The 24,575-nt window shown below is 50.3% G+C and overlaps 1 protein-coding gene across 2 annotated transcripts in view; it reads right to left on the reverse strand.

Moving 5' to 3' along the window:
• Nucleotides 1-5,657: 5,657 nt before the first annotated feature.
• ALMS1 (ALMS1 centrosome and basal body associated protein) overlaps nt 5,658-24,575 on the reverse strand; it is a 46,460-nt gene continuing 27,542 nt past the window's right edge. Inside the window, exons 9-19 of one of the 2 annotated variants that reach the window (XM_085059323.1) lie at nt 22,284-24,057; nt 21,235-21,372; nt 20,157-20,288; nt 16,853-17,997; nt 15,493-15,604; nt 14,391-14,627; nt 12,392-12,630; nt 11,659-11,890; nt 11,372-11,438; nt 9,936-10,035; nt 5,658-6,046 (exon numbers count right to left, since the gene is read on the reverse strand). In XM_085059323.1, the coding sequence (XP_084915449.1) occupies nt 6,002-6,046; nt 9,936-10,035; nt 11,372-11,438; nt 11,659-11,890; nt 12,392-12,630; nt 14,391-14,627; nt 15,493-15,604; nt 16,853-17,997; nt 20,157-20,288; nt 21,235-21,372; nt 22,284-24,057 (4,221 nt within the window). In that variant the 3' untranslated portion in view covers nt 5,658-6,001. Of the gene's footprint in view, nt 6,047-9,935; nt 10,036-11,371; nt 11,439-11,658; nt 11,894-12,391; nt 12,631-14,390; nt 14,628-15,492; nt 15,605-16,852; nt 17,998-20,156; nt 20,289-21,234; nt 21,373-22,283; nt 24,058-24,575 lie in introns of both variants that reach the window. The other variant, XM_085059322.1, reaches the window with a different exon arrangement.

Consider the following 24,575-nt stretch of genomic DNA (forward strand, 5'->3'; position numbering starts at 1 on the left):
CAAGGAGACAGGGGAAAAAGTGATTAAAGCGATTTAAGAACTCCATCCATCCTACCAGAGACACCTCTGTGATCCTCAATCCACTCCACGGTTGTTGTTATTAATAATAATATTATATTTATTATTAACATTAATATTATTATATTTATTATTAACAATATCATGTTAATTAATAACGTTAGTGCTATTAATAACAAAATCCCAGAATGGGTTGGGTGGGAAGGACCTTAAATCCCATCCAGTGCCACCCCAGCCATGGCAGGGACACCTTCACTGTCCCAGGCTGCTCCAAACCCAATGTCCAACCTGGCCTTGGACACTTCCAATAATGGATATTAGTGACATCATCAACCCAAAGCCATCACTGCAGGAACAGGGAGTGTGGGGCTGAGGGAATCTCACTTCCCTTCCTGCACACTCTCCCAGCCCCCTGGGGTGCTTCCCAACCCTCCCTCCCACATTCAGGGCGAGGATTCATCAATAGTTATTAAAATCCCAATAGTAATATTGATTAACAGTAGCAGTTAAAGCTTTGCAAATGATTTTACTCTGAAAATGGGGACAGCTGCCAGGCCCCCTTCCCTGCAGTGCTCCAGAGACCTCTGGCCCAAGGTGACACTAGGGGACAGGAAGGCACAGGGGACTTTTCTGGGGTTTCCCAGGACAAAAGGCCAACTGGAAGAGCCCAGCCCTGGCAGCAGCACAGTCAGAGCCCTCCTGGCAGCAAACACCTTGGGATCCTGAGAATGGGGCAGATGCAAACATCTGGATGGAGATGAAGTCTTCCCCAGCACCTCAAGCCCCCATCAGCTCCAGTGCTCCCCAGGTGGGTCAGTGGCATCCAGCAGCACCTCCCTGGCACCTCGAGCTCTCCACAAACCCCTTTAGGGAGCATTTGGGGAGAAATTCCTCCCTGGGAGGGTGGGGACGGGCTGGGCTGGAATTCCCAGAGAAGCTGTGGTGCCCCTGGATCCCTGCAGTGTCCAAGGCCAGGCTGGACACTGGGGTTTGGAGCAGCCTGAGACAGTGGGAGGTGTCCCCGCCATGGCAGGGGTGGCACTGGATGGGATTCCATGAAGTTCTGCCCTTTCTGGGTCACTCTCTCCCCACAGCACAGATCTCCCTGAAGCTCAGACTCACCCCGCAGGTCCTGCCAGCTCCATGAGAGGACAAATACTCAAAACCCAATCCCTCCAAGGAGGATCCCTGTGGGAGCATGGTGGGAAGGCCAGGGCATGGTGGAGCAGCTGGAATCAGCAGCCTGGCACACAACTGGGAGAGATTCCAGGGCAGGATGAGCTCACAGCCATCAGGAAACTGTAGGAACAGAGCGACAGCAGAGCCTGGGAAGGGCTTTCCAAGAAAGGCCAGTGGGGCCAGGGCTGGCATGGAGCAGGGAAAAGGAGCCAGAGGGAGCCCTGGGCAGGGGCCAGGCCCTGGTGTTCCCCCAGCCATCGTCACCAGAGTGGCCTTGCTGCCACTCCGTGGAATGGGACATTCCTCCTCATTCCCAGCCAGGCAGGAGTGTCTCTGCTTCCCACCAGGAACGTGAGCAGGGCTGTGGGGTGGGAAGCCCAGCTGGAGCAGCAGCTGGAGGTGCTGCAGAGCCTACAAAAGGGCTTTTTGTGGGAGGAACAGGCACTGTCCCTTGTCACCCAGCATGGCCTGGCAGCTGAGCCCAGCCCGGGATTCCTGTGCTGGGAGTGAGCCAAGGGCAGAGCAGGGCTGGGGATCACTCAGGGGCTGGAATTACAGACCAGGAGAGGCCCTGGGCTGTGTGCTGGGTGTTCTCACCATCCCAGGCACTGCCTGTCTGCTGTCACCATGGAGGGAGGAGCTCAGGGTGGCCCTGGACAGCCACAGTTTGGGGTTTCTTAGCTCAAACTCCATCATCCCTAACCTGGCTCAGGTCCTGCAAAGTACACCCTCAGGTGTGACACAGGCACAGAACCAGGGGGTCACTGGGCTTGGAAAACACCTGCAGGAGCATCGAGTCCAACCTGTGACTGATCCCCACCTTGTCCCCAGCCCAGAGCACTCAGTGCCACATCCAGGCCTTCCCTGGACACCTCCAGGCATGGGGACTCCACCAGGGCTGGACAGTCCTTGCCAGCAGGAATTTCCCCAAAATCCACCCTGAGCCTCCCCTGGCCCAGCCTGAGGCTGTTCCCTCTCCTCCTGTCCCTGTTCCCTGGAGCACAGCCTGACCCCCCGGCTGTCCCCTCCTGGCAGCAGCTGTGCAGAGCCACAAGGTCCCCCTGAGCCTCCTTTGCTCCAGGCTCAGCTCCTTTCCCAGCTCCCTCAGCCTCTCCTGGTGCTCCAGACCCCAGCTCCGTTCCCTTGTCCTTCTCCAGTAAAACACCTCTGTGCTGCTCATTAAAACTTGTGCCCAGAAGGTCTCCTCAGAGCAGCTGTGCCATCCCCTCTCATCCCATGGCAGTCTGGTGACAGGGATGTCCCAGGGATGTCACAGGGACAGCCTGTCCAGCCAGGACAATTCCTGGGATGTGCCCAATGCATCTCAGCTTTGGGAGCAACACAGCTTGGGGAAAACGACTTGGAATCTCTCTGGCATCATGTTTGAAGGAGCTTCAGATGAAGCAACAGGGCTGCAGCACATGGTAAATAAAATTAGATTGGGTTAAAAAATCCCCCTTTTCCCTAGGAAGACTCTCACAAGTGTCCTCATCCCCCTGGAATTTGAGCTCCTTCCAGGAGCATTAATCAACGTGGCTTTCATTTGTCACACCGAGGTCACTCACCCTCCCCATTTGGCTGGGAGAATTCCCTTTATCTGCTGATGCAGGGAGAAAAATATTAATAAAAGCTTGACTTTCAAACCTTGCTCGTGTGAAAGAGCTGGGCTTTCTCCATTTCCAGCCCAATTCCTGCCCCAGGCTGAATTCCTGCCCCAGCCCAGCCGAGCTCTGACTTCAGCCAGCCCAAAGTGCAGCTCATAAAGGCCCCACAAAGGAAATAATATATTAAATCTGCTTTACTGCATTAAAGTGGGATCTGCACTAATGAACAGCCAGTCAGGAAGTCATGTCTTCCTCAGGGAATTGGTTCAGGAAAAGTGAGTTATAATCCAGGATGCACTCACGGAAAAAATGAGATGGAGTTTGGGGAGGGCTGATACCAACTCCATAATCCATCTGATTTTAGGTGCCAGGGGTTGGGACTGGGTGGTCCTAAAGGTCCTTTGCAACCCAAACCATTGTGGAATTCTGGAAGTGATTTCCTTACCTGCTTTTGCACAAATCCTTTCTTGTCTCCTCCTCTCCAAAGTCTTCCTGTTGTGTTCTCCAACAAATGGAGAACAGAAATCCTGGGAACCAACAGAAATCCTGGGAAGTCACCAGCAGCCTGGACAGGCCAATCCAGGCAGTGACTGACTGCAGGGAATTCCCTTTTCCAAGGAAATCAGGCACTTCAGCTGTATTTTCACATCATCACTGCAACATTTCCATGGAAATCTCTCCAGCAAGGAGAGAAAGTGTCCCAAATATCACCCAAGCCCCAGCAGGGCCTGAGGTGACAGTGGCTCTACATAGAAGGGACTCCAGAAGCACCCAGAGGTGCTTTTCCACATGGTAGGAAAGGATCAGGATGGATTCCCTCAGGATGGAATTTACAGCACCAAAGGAAGAACGAGGGGAAATGGTCAAAAAGGAGCCTTCTGAAGGGGGAAAAAGCCTTTTAATTTATAATAAAGCACATTCCAAAGCCAAAAGTGGGTATTTTTACACTCCTTTTCCCTTTCCCTGCCTTGTCCATCTCATCCATGAGGTATCCCAGCTCCAGTCCAGGCTGTGAGCACACATCTGTCCAGCACAGCAATCCCTGGGGGGTGATGCTGCTCAAAGGACAATTCCGAATCATTGAACACGCAAATCTCCTCTTACAGCATTTTAAAAACCCAGTCCTGCCCTCATTCCAGTTCCAGAGATCTGCAGGATTTACCCTAAAAGTCTTTGTGTACAGCAGATTCAGAGGGGATGACTCCACTCTGGAATCAGCACAAGACAAGCACGATTTCCTGAGTTTTTGGAAAGAAGTTTGGCGTGTTGGAAGCAGTGACTCCAAATGTCAACAAGCTCCTTCCCAAGGATTCTAAACACTCTGCATCCACACGAGCTTTATCCCTCCTGGAGACAGGGAATGGCAGCTCAGGAGGATTCTCCATGGGGAAATCAGGGAAGGATGGATGGGAACATCCCCCACTACCCATCTGGGGGAAATTTCGGGAAAAATCATCACCCACAGGGCCATCCAGCCCTGGAGTCCCCATTCCCTGAGGGATTTCAGAGCCCTGTGGATGTGGCACTTGGGGACACAGGGCAGTGGTGGCCTTGGCAGTGCTGGGGGAACACTGGGCTCGATCTCAGAGGGATTTCAGAACAGCAAAGCCCTCAAGCTCCCTTCATTTCCCATCACTGAAAGCTGAAAAGCACAAACAAGCAGCTGAGTGGCCTTGAATGAGCTCCAAGTGAGGCAGGATCTCCTTAGGGCTCCAACATCCCCAGTTTCTTGTCCAGGGAACAAATCCATCCCTGTGTGCATCAGGAATCCATCAGAGAGCTCAGCTCCAGCAGTCTGAGCACATTTTGCTTCAGGAACACACAAAGCCCATTTCCAGCCCCAGAACAAAATCCCAAAGGCAAAGCAGCAACTTCCACCCAACCTGATCCCAAGGACAGGGCAGGGAAGGAGCAAATTCCAGTGCAAGGCCAGGCTGGGCAGGGCAGGAGGTGGCAGTGGATCCAAGCCAGACCAGGCTGGTTCTGTGACAAACAGGCACACCCACATTTTGGGAAGCGGGAAGGTCTGAGTTAAGCCAAACTCAGGTGATTTATCCCAGCCAGGGGATGCTGTGTTATTTTTAATCTGCATTTTAACTTCAGATTTCTGAGACCAGACCAGAGAATCCTGGAATGGCTTGGGTTGGAAGGACCTTAAATCCCATCCAGAGCCATAGCAGGGACACCTTTCACTATCCCAGGTGGATCCAGCCTGGCCTTGGACACTGCAGGGATCCAGGGGCACCACAGCTGCTCTGGCAATTCCAGCCCAGCCCCTCCCCACCCTCCCAGCCAGCAATCCCTCATTCCCAACATCCCAGCCCAACCTCCCCTTTCCCACTGGGAAGCCATTCCCTGTCTCCTGTCCCTCCATGCCTTGTCCCCAGTCCCTCTGCAGCTCTCCTGGAGCCCCTTTAGGGCCTGGAAAGTCTCTCCAGAACTTTCCATCTCTAAATGGCGCCCAATCCTCCCAGCAACACTTCCCTCCCAGCTGTTCCTGCACTGAATTCCTGCAAATATCTGCAGCAGAGCAAATCACAAACCACAGTTCATCCCCTGTTCTCCTCAGATGTGTCTTCATATTTCTCCATCCTAGGAACTCCTCAGTGAGAATCAGATGAATCCAGGAACTCCTCAGGGATAATCAGAGGAATCCCAGGAACTCCTCAGTGATCATCAGATGATACTGAGACTTCAGCCTTTTCCAAACCACACCATTCTAGTCCAGAGCACAGCCAGGGCCCCTGGCAGGACACAACCATGTGACAAAGGGGATTTTCCCAGGAAAAGCCTAAACATTCCCAGCACCATCAGAAATGCCTCCGCTCAGCCCCTCCTGCACAAACACTGCAATAGTTCCTACAACTCAGGTGTTTTATTAAAGGAGTTTTTCAGTACAAAACGTAACAAGTCAGACGTCTACACTGAGACAGGAATTAAAAAAATAAAAAAATCCTTGTTAAAACCTATTGAAAATAAATACATAAAACTGCTATTCCAATCAGGGAGTTATAAATATATTCTGCACCAAGTTCTTCTGAAGTGCATTAACACCACTATAAAAACCCAGCTATTTATTTAAAACCCTGACATGCCCCCAAATCATTTATTCTTAAACAGGGCAGGATTATTAAGTACAAAAGTGACCCAACACCACAAAGTTGAGCTGCAGAAGCATTTACTGCATTCTCTCTGTCCCATCACTTCCAGGACACCTTCTTCCCTAGGACACGGTTGGTGATTTTCTGAGGGAAAAACAAAGGGAGACACATGAGTTTTAGTCCTTTGAAAATGAAAAATGCTGAGCATTAATTCTCTGAACAGATGGTGATGGAATCCCAGCCTGGTTGGGGTGGGAAGGACCTTCCAGCCCATGCAGTGCCACCCCTGCCCAGGGTTCTCCAGGCCCCAATGCCCAGCCTGCTCACCAAAGGGCAATAAACACCACAAAATGGGAATTTACACCTTTTAGGACAATTCCAGCAGCCCAGGAGAGAACACCAGGATATCCCTGTGCTGGAAGCAGTGGGAATGGTCAGGAACAGCCAGAGAATAGCTTGGAATGGCTGGGAATGTTCCCTTGGCCAGGATCCTGCCAGCCCTCCACTCCTGAGCACCTTCTGAGTTCCCAGCCTGGGAGCTTAGGGAAGGACTCAGGAAAACCAGCAGAGCTCCAGGGAACAGCAGCAGGGAGAGTGGAAGGTACAGAGAGTGCTTTCTACCATTAACAATGGAATAAATCAGGGATCAACCACGGATAAATCAGGAACAAACCAGGAATAAAACAGGCATAAATCAGGGATAAATCAGGGATAAATCAGGACTCCCCGACAGTGGGGGGATGAGCCACAGCTGGAGGGGAGCAGAGCTAAGTCTGGACAATCCTGAGACCCAAACAGAGGAAAAGTCACTTGCAAACTCTTCCCAAAATGCACTGGAGATAACTGGCGATGGATGTTAAAGGAACAAAACAAAGCCCTTGCTGTGTGACCCCCTTGGATCTAGGAGGTGTTTGGGGTCCCCTGCATCCCACAGCAGGCTGTGATTCCAGACCATTCCCCCACACCCTCCCGGGGCAGTTTCCCAGCTCCAAACAGCTGCTTTCCCTTTGGGGCAGTGACACCTTGTGGTGCCTGAGTGCCTCGGGCTCTGTGCCATCCCCACAGGAAATAAAGGTTCCTCGGAGCTCAGCTTGGGTTTCTGCTTTAAGGGACAGAGGGAAATTCATCAATTAACTGCTGTTCCCTTTAAGGAGCTTCCTCCCCATTCACTGAAATCACAAACTCACTCCACCTACTGGAAAAGCCTCAGTAGTGGAATGAATTTGGATCTGATAAACTCAGAAAATCCATTTGCACTTCACTGGGGTTGAAGGAGTTCTGATTGCTGCTGCCGTCAGATCAGGATCTGCTCCCACTATAAATTGTTCAGAATTCCAGGGCACTGCCCATGCCCTGCTCTGACTGGGGTCATTTTATGCTCTATTTGAAATTAAAAGTACAGAAGTACAAAGGGATGCTGGGACAGAATATCAGCCCAGACCCATGAGCATCGTGGGATAAAAATAACTTTGGTATCTTAACCCAGAGAAGTATTCAATGATTTCACTCATTAAATGTCTGTGCACTGCAGCCCAGGGATTTTTATAGTTCAGCTTCTAGGTGGGTCCATGCTGTTTGCCCCTCAGGATCATCCTCACTCAGCGCCACCAAAACTTCTTACTATTCTCTTTTCACCTCAGTGAGTTGTCCCAAACTGTCACAGAAATGCCTTGAAAGCAGCCCTGACAGCCCTGCACGTCCCAGAGTCCTGCAGGAATATCTGCACTTTTGTGCTTTACAAAATGGAAGCAAATTTTCCTCATAGATATTCACTAATTTGGGGGCTTATTTTGAGTCAAATAAGCTCAGTTGCATCTCATTCCTCAAGCTGGACACAAAGATTGTCCTTCCCTGGTAGTGTCCAAGGCCAGGCTGGACATTGGAGCAGCCTGGGACAGTGGGAGATGTCCCTGCCATGGCTGGGGTGGCACTGGAAGGGCTTTGAGGTCCTTTCCAATCCAATCCATTCATTCATTGCTTCCTTTCCCAAATTTCAATCACTCCCTGTGAGCCCTGAAGGCCCTGGGGAAGGGTCTGGAGCCCCAGGAGAGGCTGAGGGAGCTGGGAAAGGAGCTGAGCCTGGAGCAAAGGGGATCAGGGGGACCTTGTGGCTCTGCACAACTGCTGCCAGGAGGGGACAGCCAGGGGGTCAGGCTGTGCTCCAGGGAACAGGGACAGGAGGAGAGGGAACAGCCTCAGGCTGGGCCAGGGGAGGCTGAGGGTGGATTTTGGGAAATTCCTGCTGGAAAGGACTGTCCAGCCCTGGTGGAGTCGCCGTGCCTGGAGGTATTTCAGAGCCCTGTGGATGTGGCACTTGGGGACATGGGGCAGTGGTGGGAATGGTTGGAGTCAATAGGCTCAGAGGACTTTTCCAACCCCAATGATTCCATGATTCTCAGATTTTAGGGACAGCTCACTCACAGCACTGTCCTGGGTTCAGGGAATACAGGGCTGTGCCAGCTCCACCACTGCCCCACACAAACCTGACTGCCTGCTTCCTTTTCCACGTCTTCCCAGGATAAAAGCCAGAGGAGCAGCTCCCTGCTGGGCTCACTGGGCTCCTGCAGGGACAGCACAACAGGAGCAGCTGTGCCCAGGCAGGCCTGACTGCTGCTCCACACAAGCCCTGCACCCTCAGCACTGGGAGATCCTCGGGGAATCCTGAAATCCCACATTGAATGGAGCTCCTGGAGCAGCTCCTTCCTTCCCCCAAAGCTCTGGCTCATTTTTAGTCATTCCACAAAATCTGTGGTTCATTTTTCACTCAGGAACTGATGCTCTCACCCCATTCTCCCCAAACCATCCCCTGATTTACAACTCCTCATGGCAGCTTTTCTGCATTAGCAAGGAAAACTACAACAGTGGAATTATTTACTGCCATGAATCATCACCTCTCTTCCAATCAAACCCATATTTATGTACAAAAGTCCTGATCCTCTTCCCTCCCTGCTTCCAGCTGACTCTGCCACTCCAGCAACTGCCAGAACTCGTTAATTCCTCAAACTTCACTGTACCAGCATCAGACCAGGGGAAAAATAATGTCCTGAAAATACCCTGCACAAGTACAGCAACAAATTCAAGTCTTTCTAGTGGTAAATTCCCCAAATTAGAGTAGGAAGATATTTTGGATAATACATTACAAGTCCTGACTTTCAAAATCCAATTACTGCTGCTCCCAACAAATAACTAAGCCTGTATTTCCAGCTCTGGAATACTCCAGGAAAGGAGCTGTAATGCTAAAACTGAAGTGCAAGATAAGATCCAGAGATTAAAAGAATCCCAGTTTTGATTTCAGTGCTGTCTCCATGCCCAGGGATTTACCCCATACCTCCCCAGGCAGGGAATCCTGGCTGAGCAGTGCCAGAGCTGCAGGACAAACATCAGCTAGGCAAATAGGAACTGCTGAAACCCTCAGCCCCCAAAGCTCAGTTTCCACCAGGACTGCCAGCTCCTGACTGGATAAATTATCAATGACTCCAGGCTTTGTTAAGCATGGCTGGGAAGGTGGCTGGGAATTGCCTCAGCCAAATCCATGCCCAGCCAGGGCACAGGAGAGCAAACCCAGCAGCCTCAGGGACACTTGGCCTTCCCAGGATGTGCTCCACAATCCCTCTGCCCACCCCAGAGGTGCTGCACAAGCACTGCTTGGTATCATTTCCTCAGAACCATGCTCCTTGCCTTTTTTCCATACCCGCACAGGGATCTGAGGTGACAAAAGGGGAATTGGTGTCACAAAGCTTGGCTGCTTTGCCCTGATGGAACAGAACAGCCTAGGCACCTCCTGCCATCCCAGAATTGCTGTGTGTGACTCCCTGAGCAGCAGGGATGTGGAACTGCTGTGACTCCCTGAGGAGCAGGGATGTGGAATTGCTGTGGCTCCCTGAGCAGCAGGGATGTGGAATTGCTGTCTGTGACTCCCTGAGCAGCAGAGATGTGGAATTGCTGTCTGTGACCCCCTGAGCAGCAGGGATGTGGAATTGCTGTGTGTGACCCCCTGAGCAGCAGGGATGTCCCAGGAGGGCAGGGCACTCACAGTTTTGTAGAGCTGAGCCCTCAGGCGGTAGGATCCATATTCCAGCTTCCTCTGCTCCTCCTCCCGCTTCTTCCTCACCTCAGGGAGCTGCTCGTACATCCTGGAGGGGACAGGAAAGGCAAAAAATTGGGATTTGGAATTCCCTACAAAAAAATCCATTCTTTAAGGGCTGCTGGCCAAGCAAATGTGGAGTTTCCTGGTGTCCCAGTGGGAAAACACAAAACACCCAGCAGTGCTGAGCCTGGGAATTCCCACAGCCTGGAATGTCTCTGTCAGCCCAACACCTGCAGCTCTGCCCTGTTGGTGCAGCTGGAAAAGCTGAGCTTGCTGTCCCCAGCCCAGGACAATCCCGGGACAACCCCAGGACAATGCCAGCACAACCCCAGGCTGTGCTGACCCCAGGGCTGTGTCCATCCAACCAGGGCAGACCTCAGCACAGCAATAACCTCACTAATAAGGTGACATTTTCAACATGTCAGTGCTTGCAATCAATGTTGCCCTGATTTATCTTGTCCTGTGCTGATCCTTCCCCAAATTTTCCTCCAGTCATGGAATGGTTTGGGTTGGAACCCATGGGCAGGGACTCCTTCCATCAGACATCCTAAAAACGCTTTTAAATGCTAAAAATTATTAAAATAGAACACACCAAGGGGTTTATTTCATCTATTGTGTCTTCCAGGAGATGTTCTGTGGAATCACAGTGTGACTGAGGTTGGCAGACACCTCTGGAGGTCACCTATTCCAGGCTCCTGCTCAGAGCAGGGCTAATTCCATGGATCAGGTTGGTCAGGACTCATCCCACCAACTTGTGACTATTTCCAAGGATTCAGGCTGGATTCAGCTCCTGGCCCAGCAATTCCCATCCCATTCACAGCAAAATTCAGCTGCAATAAACTCCATTTTTACTTCCTAAACTCCCATTTTTCTTCCCATGCTCTCTGCAGCACAGGTATTCCAAAAGATAAACCCACCATGAGTGTGCTGGGCATTTTAGAGATGAATTAAATGAGTCAAAAATACAACAAAACTGTCACAAGGTGGTTTTTCCAAGGGTAAAAGCCTCTGTACTCCCTTGGGGTGATTATTTCTGTAGAAAGCTTCTTCCTTTTGGGGAAATTCTGCCTCATTCCTGCCCCAATAACCCACTTTGTTCATTTTAAACCTCCCCAGATGCCCCAGTGTCCCCAGCCCACATTCCCTCTCCATCTGGGATCCAGTTTGCTGGATTCTGACACTGCAGCTCAGGTTTAGCTACAGAAATCACTTTTCCAAAATGATTTTGTTTCTTGGAATTCCTAAGTAGGACATCTCTGCCTCTGAAAATTCAGCTGAAAAAGCTGAATTCTTTTCACACCCAATTCTTTGACTGCAGACAGGACTCAAAGCTCTTCCCTCCCGCCACTGATCCACCTGAAATAAAACTCCCTGAATGTTACCTTTTAGACCTTTGAACCATTTCACTTTTAGGAATTGCTGCTCTCCTTTTTTCTTTCATCAGGAAACCTAAGCAGAAAAAATGGAGAGAAGCGAACAACGAAAAAGTTTGTTACAGTAACAATGTGAGTTTATAAATATATATAAAGTTTATAATATAAAACCTTACAGAAGTTTTTACAAAAAGCTCTTTGCAAGATCTTACAGACAATAAGGTTAAATAATTGTAATGCCTTTATAAGGAATACACATCTTTGAGTGAAACATGGAATTTATTAAATCGAGGTACCTCGGTCTGTCACCAGGTGATTGGCACTGCTGTGGCTCTGTTTCCTCTGTTCCTTCTGCGATTGCAGCAGCTGTTCCTGCTGGGATTTCAGCAGCTGTTCCTGCTGGGATTGCAACTGCTCCCTCTGGGATTTCAGCAGCCTCTGGAGCCTCCTCTGCTCGCGGAGCAGCCGCAGGTGCCGCAGCCTCTGCCCCGAGCGGGAGATGAAATCGGGGCGGTGCAGAGCCAGAGCCTCCTGGGGGAACAACAAACCCTCCCTGGGGCTCACAGCTGGAGGGGAGACACAAAACAGCCCCCAAAAACCCCAAAACGTGGAGCAAATCCCATCAGGATCTTGGGTGTGATATAAAATCTCCTGTTCTCACAGCTGGGTAAGTGTTCTTGGGTGTGATATAAAATCTCCTGCTCCTACTGCTCAGAGGCTTGGTTAAACAACCAGGAAATAAACTGGCCAGAAAGGCCAAAAAAAGCTAAAATAGTAATAAAAATTCATTTTAATCTCATACTATGTACACCTCAGAGTTATTTCTGCATAGAAATAAGAATGGTGTGTTGCTCTGTCAGCTCCATCCCCTCTACTTCCTGAAGCCAAATTATTTAATCCCTAAAATATTAGATCAAATGGGGGGAAATACACTGAGGAAGCATTTTGGGGACAGCTGGATTGCTGTGGGCATTCTGTGATTCCCATCCTGCAGAGATGCAGCAGTCCCTGGGGGCAGGATGGCCTCACCTGCAGCGTGAGCTTCACCAGGGGCTCCTCCTGTCCCCTGCCAGCCCCTCTGGCTGCAGCAGCTCCCTGGGCTCTGCTCTGCTGCTGCTCCTCCCAGTTCTTCTCCCGCAGAGGTTCTCTCCAGGGCTTGCTGCTGCTCCAGGGCTCAAACCATGATGGCCCAGGGCCATCCTTCTTCCCTTGGTTTTCTTTCCTCGATTCAGATCTCAAATCCTCTGCCTGGATGAGCCACGCAGTGCCTGTTAAAAGAGCACAGGAGAGAAAGATTTGGAGACAATTCCTGTGCCTGTTGTCCATCCCAATCCACGGTCCTGTATTCCTAGAGGAATCGCAGAGGCTGGGGGACAACAAGGAGCTGGGAGGGGACACAGGCAGGAGAGCTGATGGCTCCTGACCCAAGGGGTGTCCCAACCACAGAACACAGAGCTGAGGGAAGAGCAATGGGACACTGGGAGAGATGGGACTTTGTCCTCCCAAGTCACCACTAGGCACAGTGGAGCTTTCCTGGGAATGGGGAAGTGGAAAGGTCCCTCCAGTGCCTAAACAGGGACTCCAAGAAGGCTGGAGAGGGACTTTGGACAAGGGATGGAGTGATAGGACAAGGGGAATGGTCTGAGGGTGAAAGAGGGCAGGGATGGATGGGATGTTGGGAAGGAATTGCTCCCTGGGAGGGTGGGGAAGAGCTGGGATAGAATTCCCAGAGAAGCTGTGGCTGTTTCTGGATCCCTGGCAGTGTCCAAGGCCAGGTGGGACACTGGGGCTTGGAGCAGCCTGGGACAGTGGGAGGTGTCCCTGCCCTGGCAGGGGTGGCACTGGATGGGATTTAAGGTCCTTTTGAACCCAACCCATTCCATGACTCCCCAAGAGGGGAATGAATTCCCTGTTTTGCTGTGCTTGAGTGGCTTTTCCTTCCCCTATTAACCTGTTTTTATCCCAATCCAGTGATTTCCTCACCCTCACCCTTCCCATTCTGTGCTCCATCCCTTGGGAAGGGCAGGAGCAGTGGGGCTCAGGTGCCAGCTGGGCACAAACCCCAGCAATTCCAGGTCTGCAGCCACACTGCAATAATCCCCAATTTCTGCTGAATTTCAGGAGGACTCTGCAGGAAACACCTTGGGCAGCTGCAGGAGAATTCTTCCCTCAAGTGTCCTAAAACCAGCAAGTCTTTATCAAACACCACTTTTGAAAAAACACAGAATTGTTCAATTTCCAGGTTTCTCTCCATGGAAAGAAAAATTATTTACCAGCACTTGCACATTTTTAAGGAGCCTCTCTGCTGGCCTGTGGCTCTTTATCCATACTTTGGAAGATCAAATTCTTCCCATCTCCCAAATGTGAAATGTGTCTCCAGGAATTGAATTACTCACAATTTACACACACAGTGATGTGAATACATCAGCTGGGGCTCTGAGCAGATATTCTCCATTTCCTAAATTAAACCCTTATGAGAGGGAATGATCAGTCCCCACAACCACCACAACAGTGATGAGTAAGGGAAATATTTTTAAACATTTAATTGTGATGTTGTGAAGAGTGGCAGGAATTTAAGAGAGACAAAAATAAATAAATAAATAAAAATGTCAGGAGGCTCCAGCAGCAGCCTAAAAATGCAACTCTCAAAACCAGAGTTGCCTTCTTCACAATTTTCACTTGAGTACTCTTGAGTGAAAATGGAAAAATCTTCTGGGAAAGATTTTTTGGAAAAATCTTCTGGGAAGCCTCAGGGTATGAGACATTAAGGACAAGTTGGTGACAAGAACTCACATGTTTAACAGAACATTTTGTATCCCAGAAATTAGTATCAAGTATCTACATTATTCCCACCTCTCCACCTTATTTATTCCTTCCCAATCCCTGCATTTGCTGCATGCAGCAGCCTGGCTGAAGATGTCATCACAGCACAGCACTGGAATGCACTGGCAGTGGTTGGGGTTGGAATTTCTCATTAACCACAGTAAGAAGTGACAGTGACAGATCCGTGTCCCCCAGCCCTGCTGACCTTGCTGGAAGTGCAGCCTGCTCCTCTTTGTCCTCTTCTCCAGGGGAATCCTGCCCTGCTGTGCCCTGTGCTGCTGCCAGGCTGCTGCCTGTCCTGCAGTGCCCGCTGTCCCTCCGTGGCCTCCCTGCCACCCCTCTGGGGACTCCTGCGGCTGCTGGCTGCACCTTGGCGTGGGGAATGTCACCCCAACGTCCCGCGTGTTCCTCTTGGTGGCACTGCTCACGATCTCCAGGTCACCTGGGAGGGGAAAGCAAACAGGGAATGATCATTTCAGTTCAAAGCTGAAGGATCACCTCCTTTACGCACCTTCAAAAGGCAAAATTTTTTACATTCCCACTTCCCCAAATTCCCACTTCCAGTGAGTCAGGATTGATTTTACTCAGATTATCCTATAGTAACAAAGTGGTGAAAACCAAATACCCCAAGCAAAATATCCATTTCTATGGGGGTGGGAATTAAACTTGAATTAAAACTTTTGAATTAACTCTGCCCTATGAAAATCCTTCCCCGATTCAATCCACTTGCACACAAGCAGTAATAAATAAATAATTGCTGGATGTGATGAATAAACCAAAGCCATTACTCAATGTGATGATGGGGAGTTGGCGTGGAAATGAAAGCAATGAAGAAGCTGCTAATTGCCACCAGAAAAAACCCAACTGCAGAACTGCACCAGGCCAGGAGCAGCTCAGCACTGAAATAGAATTGAATACCCAAAATATTCCCAGGAAGAACACAGAACACTGCAGTTGCCTTCTGAAATAGCATATGCCTACAAAATCCATTCTGGGAGGAACAGATGCCTTGGGGAAAAAAACAATAGATAAAAAAAGAGAGTTCACCTTTGCTATTGGAATGGACCAGGAGCTGAGGGTAATAAATGTACAAAAGTGAGAAAATTGGTTATTAAAGCAGAATTGCCAAGAATGGCAATTTAACAGTTTATTGCACACATTACCTTTCTATGAAAGCATTTGCAGGGAATTTGGGGAGTGCTGCCTGGACAGATCCATCACCACAAACACCCAGGCTTTGGAAAACAGGTTCCAAAGCCAGGAAAGGCAGAAGGAAGTGCAGGAAAGTCTGGAATTCAGGGCCTCACCTGCCTGGACCCCTTTGTCCAACATCCGTGTCCTTCTCTTACTGCTGAGAGCAGCGCTGGGACCCCAGGAGCTGCTGCTGGCACTGGTGGAATCCGAGAAGGGGGTGGAGTGCTAGAAAAACAGGCAGGAGAACTGAAATTCCAACCAAAATGAGCAGAAAACAGGCGTTAAACAAAAAAAAAAGTCATTGTTTTTCCCTTGTTGCACCTTGATGCTGTTGTCATTAATGTTGATCCCAAGCTCTCCCAAAAACCAGCCCTGGCTCCAAAAAACCAGTCCTCCACCAGGGCACCTCCTGCAGCCTGGATTTGTGGGAAAAGCACATTATTTCTGCAGGGAAGAGCCTGCTGTGGACAGCACTGTTAGGGTTTATTGAGGAATGATTTAGGATTGGAATGGCTTCCCAGTGGGAAAGGGGAGCTTGGGCTGGGATCTTGGGAATGAGGGATTGCTGGCTGGGAGGGTGGGGAGGCAAAATCCTTTCAAAGCTTCCTCACCCTGTGATCACCACTGAGTCCTCCAGGTGGGAAAATGCACCTCAGTAAATCCAGGGAACAGGAGGGATAAGGGATGAGCTGAGGAGTTAACAGGAGGAGTTTCACACCTTTGTTCACACCAAGCCAGCTGTGAGAGCTGCAGATGGACACAGCTTGGAGATCACACATTAATTGCAATTAACAAACCAATTTGTCCCAGGCCTGTGAACCACAGCAGGGCTTTATCAACTGACTGCACTTCCCAGGTTCCAAACCCCTGACAATTCCTGCAGCTCCTCTGAGCTCCAGCTAGAACGATGGAACTCAAGTCTCCCCCTCGCTCACAGCAATTAGTAATGTGCAGTAAATTAATTGATATCCTGTAAGTCACCCCCAACACCAGCCAGGATGGGAATGCAGAAACCTCTTCCCTTTTCCTGGAGTTCTGTCACTCCTAAACAGAATTGGAGTCCAATACTAAAAGGAGCCAATTTCAACTCTCATAAACCTGTATTTTTTTAATTTTTAATTTTTTTAACTTTTTTTTAAATTTCCTCTAACCATCCCAGCTCCAGAAAAGGCACTGCACAGATGTATGGATATGGATTTTCTTTCAGATAATAGAACATGTGAATATTTGAATTGTGAATGTGTGAATTGGAATATGTGCTCAGCAAAAATGTGTCAAATCAAGGAGAACAACCCCAAAATATTCCTTTTTCCTGCACGTGCGGCTCAGATCTCAGCACTGAACACCAGCAGCCCTTCAACCCTGAATATTCCTGTTTGGATCAGAATATTCCTGCTTGGATCAGAATATTCCCTTTTTGTCACCAGGGCTCAGTGACACACAAGTGACACCCCAGGACTCAGTGACACATACCTGGTGCTCCTGCCCTGTCCTGGGTCTCTCAGCAGCCCCTTGGGGACATTTCCCAGCCCCTGCTCTGCTGCTCTCCTCATCCCACCTCTCCAAGCGGCTCTTCTGGTGGCCGATGGCACGGTAGAGCTGGGCCAGCCTCGGGGACACCTTTGTTGTCACCCTGTGCTGTCCAAAGGCCCTGAGCAGGCGGGCAGTGTCAATGGTGGACAGGGAGCTGCTGCCCTCGGAGGCAGGGGACATTTCCAGCGGTGTCACAGTGTCCCAGCCTGAGGAGCTGGCAGTGCTGGGATCTCCACTCTGCTGTGTCCCCCAGGAGGAGTCACTGGGAGCTCCCAGGGATTGCTGCTCCTCCCCAGCTCCATCCCTGTGCTGAATGTCCCCAGGCCTGCTGTCCCTGAGCTGCTCCAGGCTGCTGTGCTCGTGGATCACACGTGGCCTCTGTCCCACTCGTGTCCCCTCCAGCTCCAGGCTGTTCTGCTCATGGATCACACGTGGCTTCTGTCCCACTCGTGTCCCCTTCAGCCCCACACCACTACCACCCCTGTCTGTTTCTGGCATTCCTGTGGGTTCTTTTCCTGGGACTCTCCCCTCATTCCCATCACTCCCAGGCTGTGCAGGCAGCAGGGTGTGTCTGACAGGGTTCTGCAGCACCCTGGCCAGCCGATCCAGCCGCTCCACCAGGGACATCTCCCCGCTGCTCCCGAGCTGCTGCTGCCTCCTCTGGCGCTCCAGAAACTTCACCCACAGCTCATCCAAGCTGCCCCTGCTGTGCTTTCTCTGCCACGCTGTTCTCCCCACGTTCTCCTCGAGCTGAGCTGCCTGGCCACGAGGCAAAGGATCCTTTGCAGCTGCATTCCCACGAGCCTCATTCCCAAAGGATGCCCTGGCATTCAGCTCCTCGTTCCTGCTGTCATCAGCCTCTGCTGGCAGTGGAAAGAACTGCCCAGCTCTGCTGTGGGGCACACAGGAACCCCACTGGTGCCCACGGGCACACCCTGAGCAGGGGGGAGAGTGCCCAGCTCTGGAGAACTGTCTGGAATCCTGGCAGCAGCTCTCACTGGTGGGCATCGGGCTGGGCAGGCAGAGGCAGGCGGGTTTGGGGATGGAATGGGAGGATTTCACACACTTGGAATGATCTCGGTGCTCTGGAAGAGAAGAAAACACTTGAATGTTTGGTTTCTTAGCTTGAAGTGGAGGATTTTCATCCTGAAACTTCCAAAACACATCCAAGGATTAAAAGCAGGATCACTGAGGGTCAGTGAGTGTTTCATTCCTGAAACACAATGAACTTGGAAATGAAGTATGAGCATTATTAAAAGCACATAAAACATATTTTCTATCACTTGACACATGGAATCCAAGAGAATATTATAGCCAAGTGAATTTGGGGAGGAATCTAATTACACCTCAGGGAATTGCCCTGACCAACACTGAACTAAGCCTTTCTTTGGACTCACAAATAAAGGGTTGGCTGGGAAAGGACCTTAAAAATTCCATCCAGTTCCAAGAGCAGAACACCTTCCACTATCCCAGGGTGCTCCAGTTCCCATCCATGGGCCTGGACACTCCCAAAGATGGGGATGCCTTGGCCATGCATGGTCCACTCCCCAAAACTTCAGTCATTTTTATTAAAAACACAAAAAAACCCTATTTTTAAAATGTGCTTTGTGTTGTGTTCTTTGCTGGAAGGACTGGAATATTGCATTTCTTCCCTTCCCAGCACAAGGAGTCTGGTGGAACACAGAGATCATGGACAGTGTAGCCAAGCCCAGCCTCACTCACGGTGAAAGTGGAGCAATTTTTCTTCCCATACAAGGGCAATGTTTATAAACTTGTGTAAGAGGCTTCCTCCACATCCTCCTGACAAATGAGATCAGGCTTGGGAATGCCAGGCAGAACTTTGCTATTCCTGGCTTTGTAGAAAGTTACCAAGAAATGCGAGGAATGTAAACAGGCAAAAAATAAAAATAAGTTTGTATAGAGAAACTTTTTTTTCAAAAAAATACATAACTTGCATAATTTTAAGCTCTAGACAAGCTCTGTGGGTAGAGGTAATCTTTTATTAGATCATCTAAAAATACAGTTGAAGAAGTCAGGGAAGATTTAAGACATGCAAGTCTTCTGAAAGCTTCTCTAAAGTTCCAGCTCCTTTCACAAAAGATTCTTTCTCCTCACAGCTCTTTTCTTACCTGGGCCTTTAGACCATCACAGCTGTTAAAAAAAACATTAGAAGATAATTTGATATTAACACTTTTGTTCCCCTCTCATTTTTATCCAGGTTATTGATGTTGCAGCTTTACATAATCACTGAAATTTTCTTCTGCAAATCAAAACAGTCTTCTGGAAATACCAAAACTCTCTGTGTTCTGAGAGGAAAAGCTTCAAAGAAAAAAACCCCACCTGAAGTGGAAAATGAAAATAACCAGATGAAATCCTTATCAACACATCAGGATGACTTCCTGAGGAATTCCCACCTGTTTTAATGGCAAGAATTCTCTGATGGCAGGAATTCTCTGAGAGTTACCTGGGTCAGGAATGAAAAGCCCAGGGAGTTCCTCAGCCACTCCCAGTGCCACAGGGAGTTTGTACAAACAAAAATGACGATTAATGTGAGCTGCAGCCATGAGAAGCACTGAGAGCCCCAGCAGGGAGCTCAGCCTGATCCCATTTCAGCTGCATCCCCAAAAAATCAAGCTGGGAGTGCAGCAGCAAATCCCAACCTTCCCTGGCAGCTTCCTCCAAGAAGGTGAGGATGGGAGGAACAGGGAGAGCAGCAGAGCAGGCTGAGGGTCAGGGGAGCACCCAGGGGACAGAGATCCCTGCTGTGACATCACAGGGCAGCAGAGCACAGAGAATCCCAGCTGGCTGCAGCTACAGGGAATTCCTGACCATTCCTCATGAGCTCCAACAGCCCTGGAGACACTGGAATAGAGCAGATACTGATGGCCAAGGATTGCAAGGAATCCTGGCATGGTTGGGATTGGAAAGGACCTTAAATCCCATCCAGTGCCACCCCTGCCATGGCAGGGACACCTCCCACTGTCCCAGGGTGATCCAAGCCCCAGTGTCCAACCTGGCCTTGGACACTTCCAGGGATGGAGAGTCACAACCTCTCTGAGCAAGCTGTGCTCAGCAGGAAGATGAGGAAGAGAAAACTCAAGTCTGCCAGAATATGCTGAATCTGGCTACCAGCAATGTCCCAGGAACAAGAACCATGGATCCTGAAGTGTCATCCTTCTGCTCTGATTCCTTTCCCATGTATAAAACACACAAATAATTACAAATCCAAAGCACATTTAATTACCTGAAGGGTGTAGCAGTGGCACCCTGTGCTCCTCAGGCCAGGCCCTGTGCCTGTGGGTTTCTCTCTTGCCCTGAGCACCCCTCAAAGCCAGCAGCTGGGACAGGAGCCCTGGGGGAGAAGCATCCTCTGTCCCTGCAGAGAGAGAGAGAGCAGCCGTGAGGGGAACAGGACAGCAGACACAGAAATGTCACAGTTAACCAACAATCAGCATCCCTGGCAGTGCCCAAGGCCAGCTTGGAGCAGCCTGGGACAGTGGAGGTGTCCCTGCCATGGCAGGGGTGGCACTGGATGGGCTTAAGGTGATCCCAACCCAACCATTCCATGATTACATCCCTGTATCAATGTCAGAAACCTCAAACTGTCCCAACTGATTTCTCATCCTGGCCAATCCCACCTGCTTCCATCCCATGGATTTCCTGCACTCTGCTCCCTCCTGAGCCAACAGCCCTGAGTGCAGCAGGGACTGGGGAAAAACAAAATGTGTTTTTTCATCCTGCTGTACATTTTCCTAGAGCCTTGTGCTGCTTCATTTGCATAGTGAATTTTTATAAATGGCATCATCATTTCTGCAAAACAACAGATTTGTGTCACATTTGTTTCTCTCACTTTGGACATGATTCCCCAGAAAAACTTGGAAAAGGTCAGGAGCAGAGACACCTAAAGCATCCCCAGCACAACTGGTGGCTGTAATGACTGCCCTGGCACTGCTGGATCAGCCTGATTTCCACTGCTGGAATACAGGAATTGCACATCTCTAACCTGAGTTTAGTCTGCAAATAACTTTGGATATTAAAAAGCTCTGAGTGAAACCAACCTGCAGATAAAACCTGCAATTCCCAGTGATCCATTCTTTACAAGAACAGTGGCAGAGATAGGAAAGAATCCCAAGTGAGCAGCAATTCCCAGAGGAAAGGAAGGGATTTTCAGGCTGTGAAACACTGAGCTCTGTCCTTTTCACTGCCAGAATGGAGCAACAACCTCCCTTGATCCCAGGAATGGGAAGCAGAGGCTGCAGTCAGGAATTGCCCACCTTGGGGTCACATCCATGGATCACACTGGATAAAGGATGAAGAAATACCTGAGGAAGAGGTGTCTCTGCTGGCCTCTGACTCCTCTGGTGACTCCCCTGGGGACATGGTGGCTCCTGCTCTCTGGTAAGGCACATAATACATCCCAGTGCTTCCCTGGGGTTTGTATGGCAGCAGCAAGGGCTGGGCTGGGGAGGGAAGGGAACAGTGAGCAGGAGGCAGGCTGGGAACATTTAATGCAACAAGGCAGGAGCTGGGGACACCCGGGTGCTAAATCCCCAGGAATACCCTGCTCTTTAGGAAAATACACTGCAACTATTATTTCACTAATTGAACTATTTAATTCCCACCCAGAGATAAAAGTTTACCATTACTTACCTAAAAAAAAAACCAAAAAAAACCAAAAAACAGCTCCACCTATTCAATATTAAAATTGTGATGAGGGTGGAGAAGCATCTCCTGTACCCCCAGAGCTCCCAGCTGACCCCTGGCTGAGGGAATCATTTGGAAGGAGCAGGGATGTGTTTCTCAAATCAATAAAAGGAGCAGGGATGTGTCTCTCAAGTCAATAAAAGCAATGTTCTGACACAATAGAGCCTCAGCACAAAACAGCACTGGGCTGGGAAACCACTGGGAATATCCACATCCCTCTGCTGAGAGATATTCCAAACCCTGCACAGTTTTCTCTCTGATTCTATTAAAAGAAGCCATGTGCAGATTTCCCTCTGATTTTTTGGTGTTATCTTGACTAGAGAGTAAATCAGTAATCAGATCCAGCTCTCAGTGAACTCCAAGTGAATGGAATCAAATCATCTACACACAAACACCAGAAAATATTCTCCAACCACACTTGGACACAAATTGTTCTAGAGAAACCTGAACTGAATCCCAACTGGATCCACACAAATCCCCCCCATGAGGCTGAAAAACCCACATTTAAGGGTTGGTATTTCCCCCCATAAGAGCAACTTTAAATATCCTAATTATCTCAATGTGTTACTTCCACAAAAAAGCTGGGTTTGGGGTTTTATAGTCATCGATATCTTGAACTTGCACAGATTAAAGTCCACACACACACATAAAACAGGAATTTGCTCACCAGGTTGCCTTGGGAAGGGGGGAATCTCCTTGTGGGATGAAACTGTGATGTCAGGAGGTTCAGCTGCTTTGGGGAGTGATGACTGCTGGGCAGCATTTCCACCCTGCTGGGGATCAACACAAATTTCTGCTGAAAAGGTGGTTTTTTCCAGACTTTCTGTGGTGATCTGAGTGGCAGCATCACAAGTCCTTCTGCCAGGTGGTGCAGGAAGGGCAGAGCTGGAGCATTCCCAGCTCTGGGCTGTGGCTCTGCTGGGATCTGCTGAGGCCACTGGGACTTCTGGAACAAGCTCAGCACGTGGGAACTCAGGGACACCTGCTGGAGTCACTGCCTGAGCCTTCACTTGGGGTCTGTCCCATGATTTCTCCCCAGTTTCAGCATTCCTGGTGCTGCACAGCTCCGAGTTCCTGAGCCTGGAGGAAAGGGTGATGTGGACACAAGACAGGAATTTCCTCACTGGGGATGAGGGAGTGTCAGAGGTGGAGGATAAAACCTCAACTGCAGGGACAGGGTGAGAAGGATCCATCTGCTCCCTCACAGCCTCTTTGGGAACCAGAGGTGGCTCAGCAGGGCTTTTCCTCCCCTCTGCCAACACCTCACCGGGGCTCTTCAGCAAATCCATCTGTGCAGCTGAGCCCTCTGAGCTCTCAGAGAACTGGGGGTGGCCAGCTGGGATCTCCTCCTGCTGGGAAGAGCTTGGCCAGTGGGGCTCACTGAATGGATTGATTTCCTGACTGATTCCCATGCTGCCATGGATATCCCTGGCTGTGTCACTCTGCCTGTCCCCCTCAGTCCCAGCCAGAAATTCAGATTCTTTTGCACTCAGAGTCTGTTTTTTCCCACCATGGATGCTCCCAGGATCCTGGGCTGCACAGGCTGTTTCCTGATGAACTCCAGCAGGGACAGGAGGAGACCCTGCAGCATCCCCAGCCCCGAAATCCCCAGAGGCAGGCAGCACAGGGCTGGGGGGAGAGCTCTGCGATGTTTCCCAGGGCTGGCTGCTGGCAGGGCCACCCTCCCTGGGCAGGACGTCACCCAGCCCATCCCCGGGCAGGATGTCACCCAGCCTGTCCCCAGGCAGGCTGCAGCTGCGTGCCAGGGAGCCCCGCGGGTGCCTCGGGGGGCACAGGGTGATGGCAGAGCTCTGCTGCCCCACGGCTGGCAGCTCTGGGTGGGCATGGGGGGCAGCTGAACAGCTCCCTGCACTGGGATCCCATCCTGGAGGGGCACTGAGCTCTGCCATGGCTCTGGGATTGTCCACAGCTGCCTGCTGGCTGCACACACGGAGCTCAGCACCACTGCAGGGCTTCAGCTGCATGTCCTGCAGCTCAGCATCATTGCAGGGTTTCACTTGCATGTCCTGCAGCTCAGCATGATTCCAGGGCTTCAGCTGATTTTCCTGCAGCTCAGCAGCACTGCTGGGTTTCATCTGCAGCTTAGCATGATTCCAGGGCTTCAGCTGCATGTCCTCCAGTTCTGCAGCACTCCAGGGTTTCATCTGCACCTCCTGCAGCTCTGCAGCCCTCCAGGGTTTCAGCTGATTGTCCTGCAGCTCTGCAGCCCTCCAGGGTTTCACCTGCACCTCCTGAAGCAGGGAGCAGGCAGAAGGATCAGCTCTGGGGAGCTGTCGGGAGCTGGGCTGGAAGAGATCCCGAGTCCTGGAGAGCTGGCTGTGCCTGTCCCTGGGAAGCCTGGGAGCCTGGAAACGCTCTGGGTGCTGTTTCTGCTTCCTCAGGTACTCACAAGTTGCTTCCAAGCCACAGAGCCATGGATCCTGGAAAACAGAGCACAGTTCAGAGGTCATGTGGAGAACAGCCTGCCCTGCTCATCCCAAACATCCCAAACCTGCATGGGAAAACTCAAAGTTGAGTGCTGTCAACAACCAAGGGTTTGTCATCAGGAAGGGAACTAATTAACAATTCATCCTAATGAAGTGACAAGTTCTCATTCTAGTGATTGATCACTGCCAGTGTTGATCACAATCCCCAGGAGGAAATCAAGAGCACAACTCACCTGGGGTGAGCCTCCCTCACCTGGAGATGCACTAAATAGTTATCTCAGATTATTCCCATCCCTGACACAAAATCCCACAACCTCCTGAGCACACCAAGCCACCTCTCTCATCACTGCCCTTCAGTCCTGTTCTATGGGTGAGTTTGGCCTCTCAGGGTTGGGGAACACTGGAAAGGGAAAAGACAAAGCCACAATTCCATGGGGATCCACCCCTTCCAGAGAATATTTATCAATATGGTGATAGGCACTTTAAGTATATAAAAATAAAAATATAAATGC

The sequence above is a fragment of the Lichenostomus cassidix genome, chromosome 4 (assembly GCF_008360975.1).
Source record: "Lichenostomus cassidix isolate B80296 chromosome 4, HeHo_3.0, whole genome shotgun sequence".
NCBI classification, from domain to species: Eukaryota; Metazoa; Chordata; class Aves; order Passeriformes; family Meliphagidae; genus Lichenostomus; species Lichenostomus cassidix.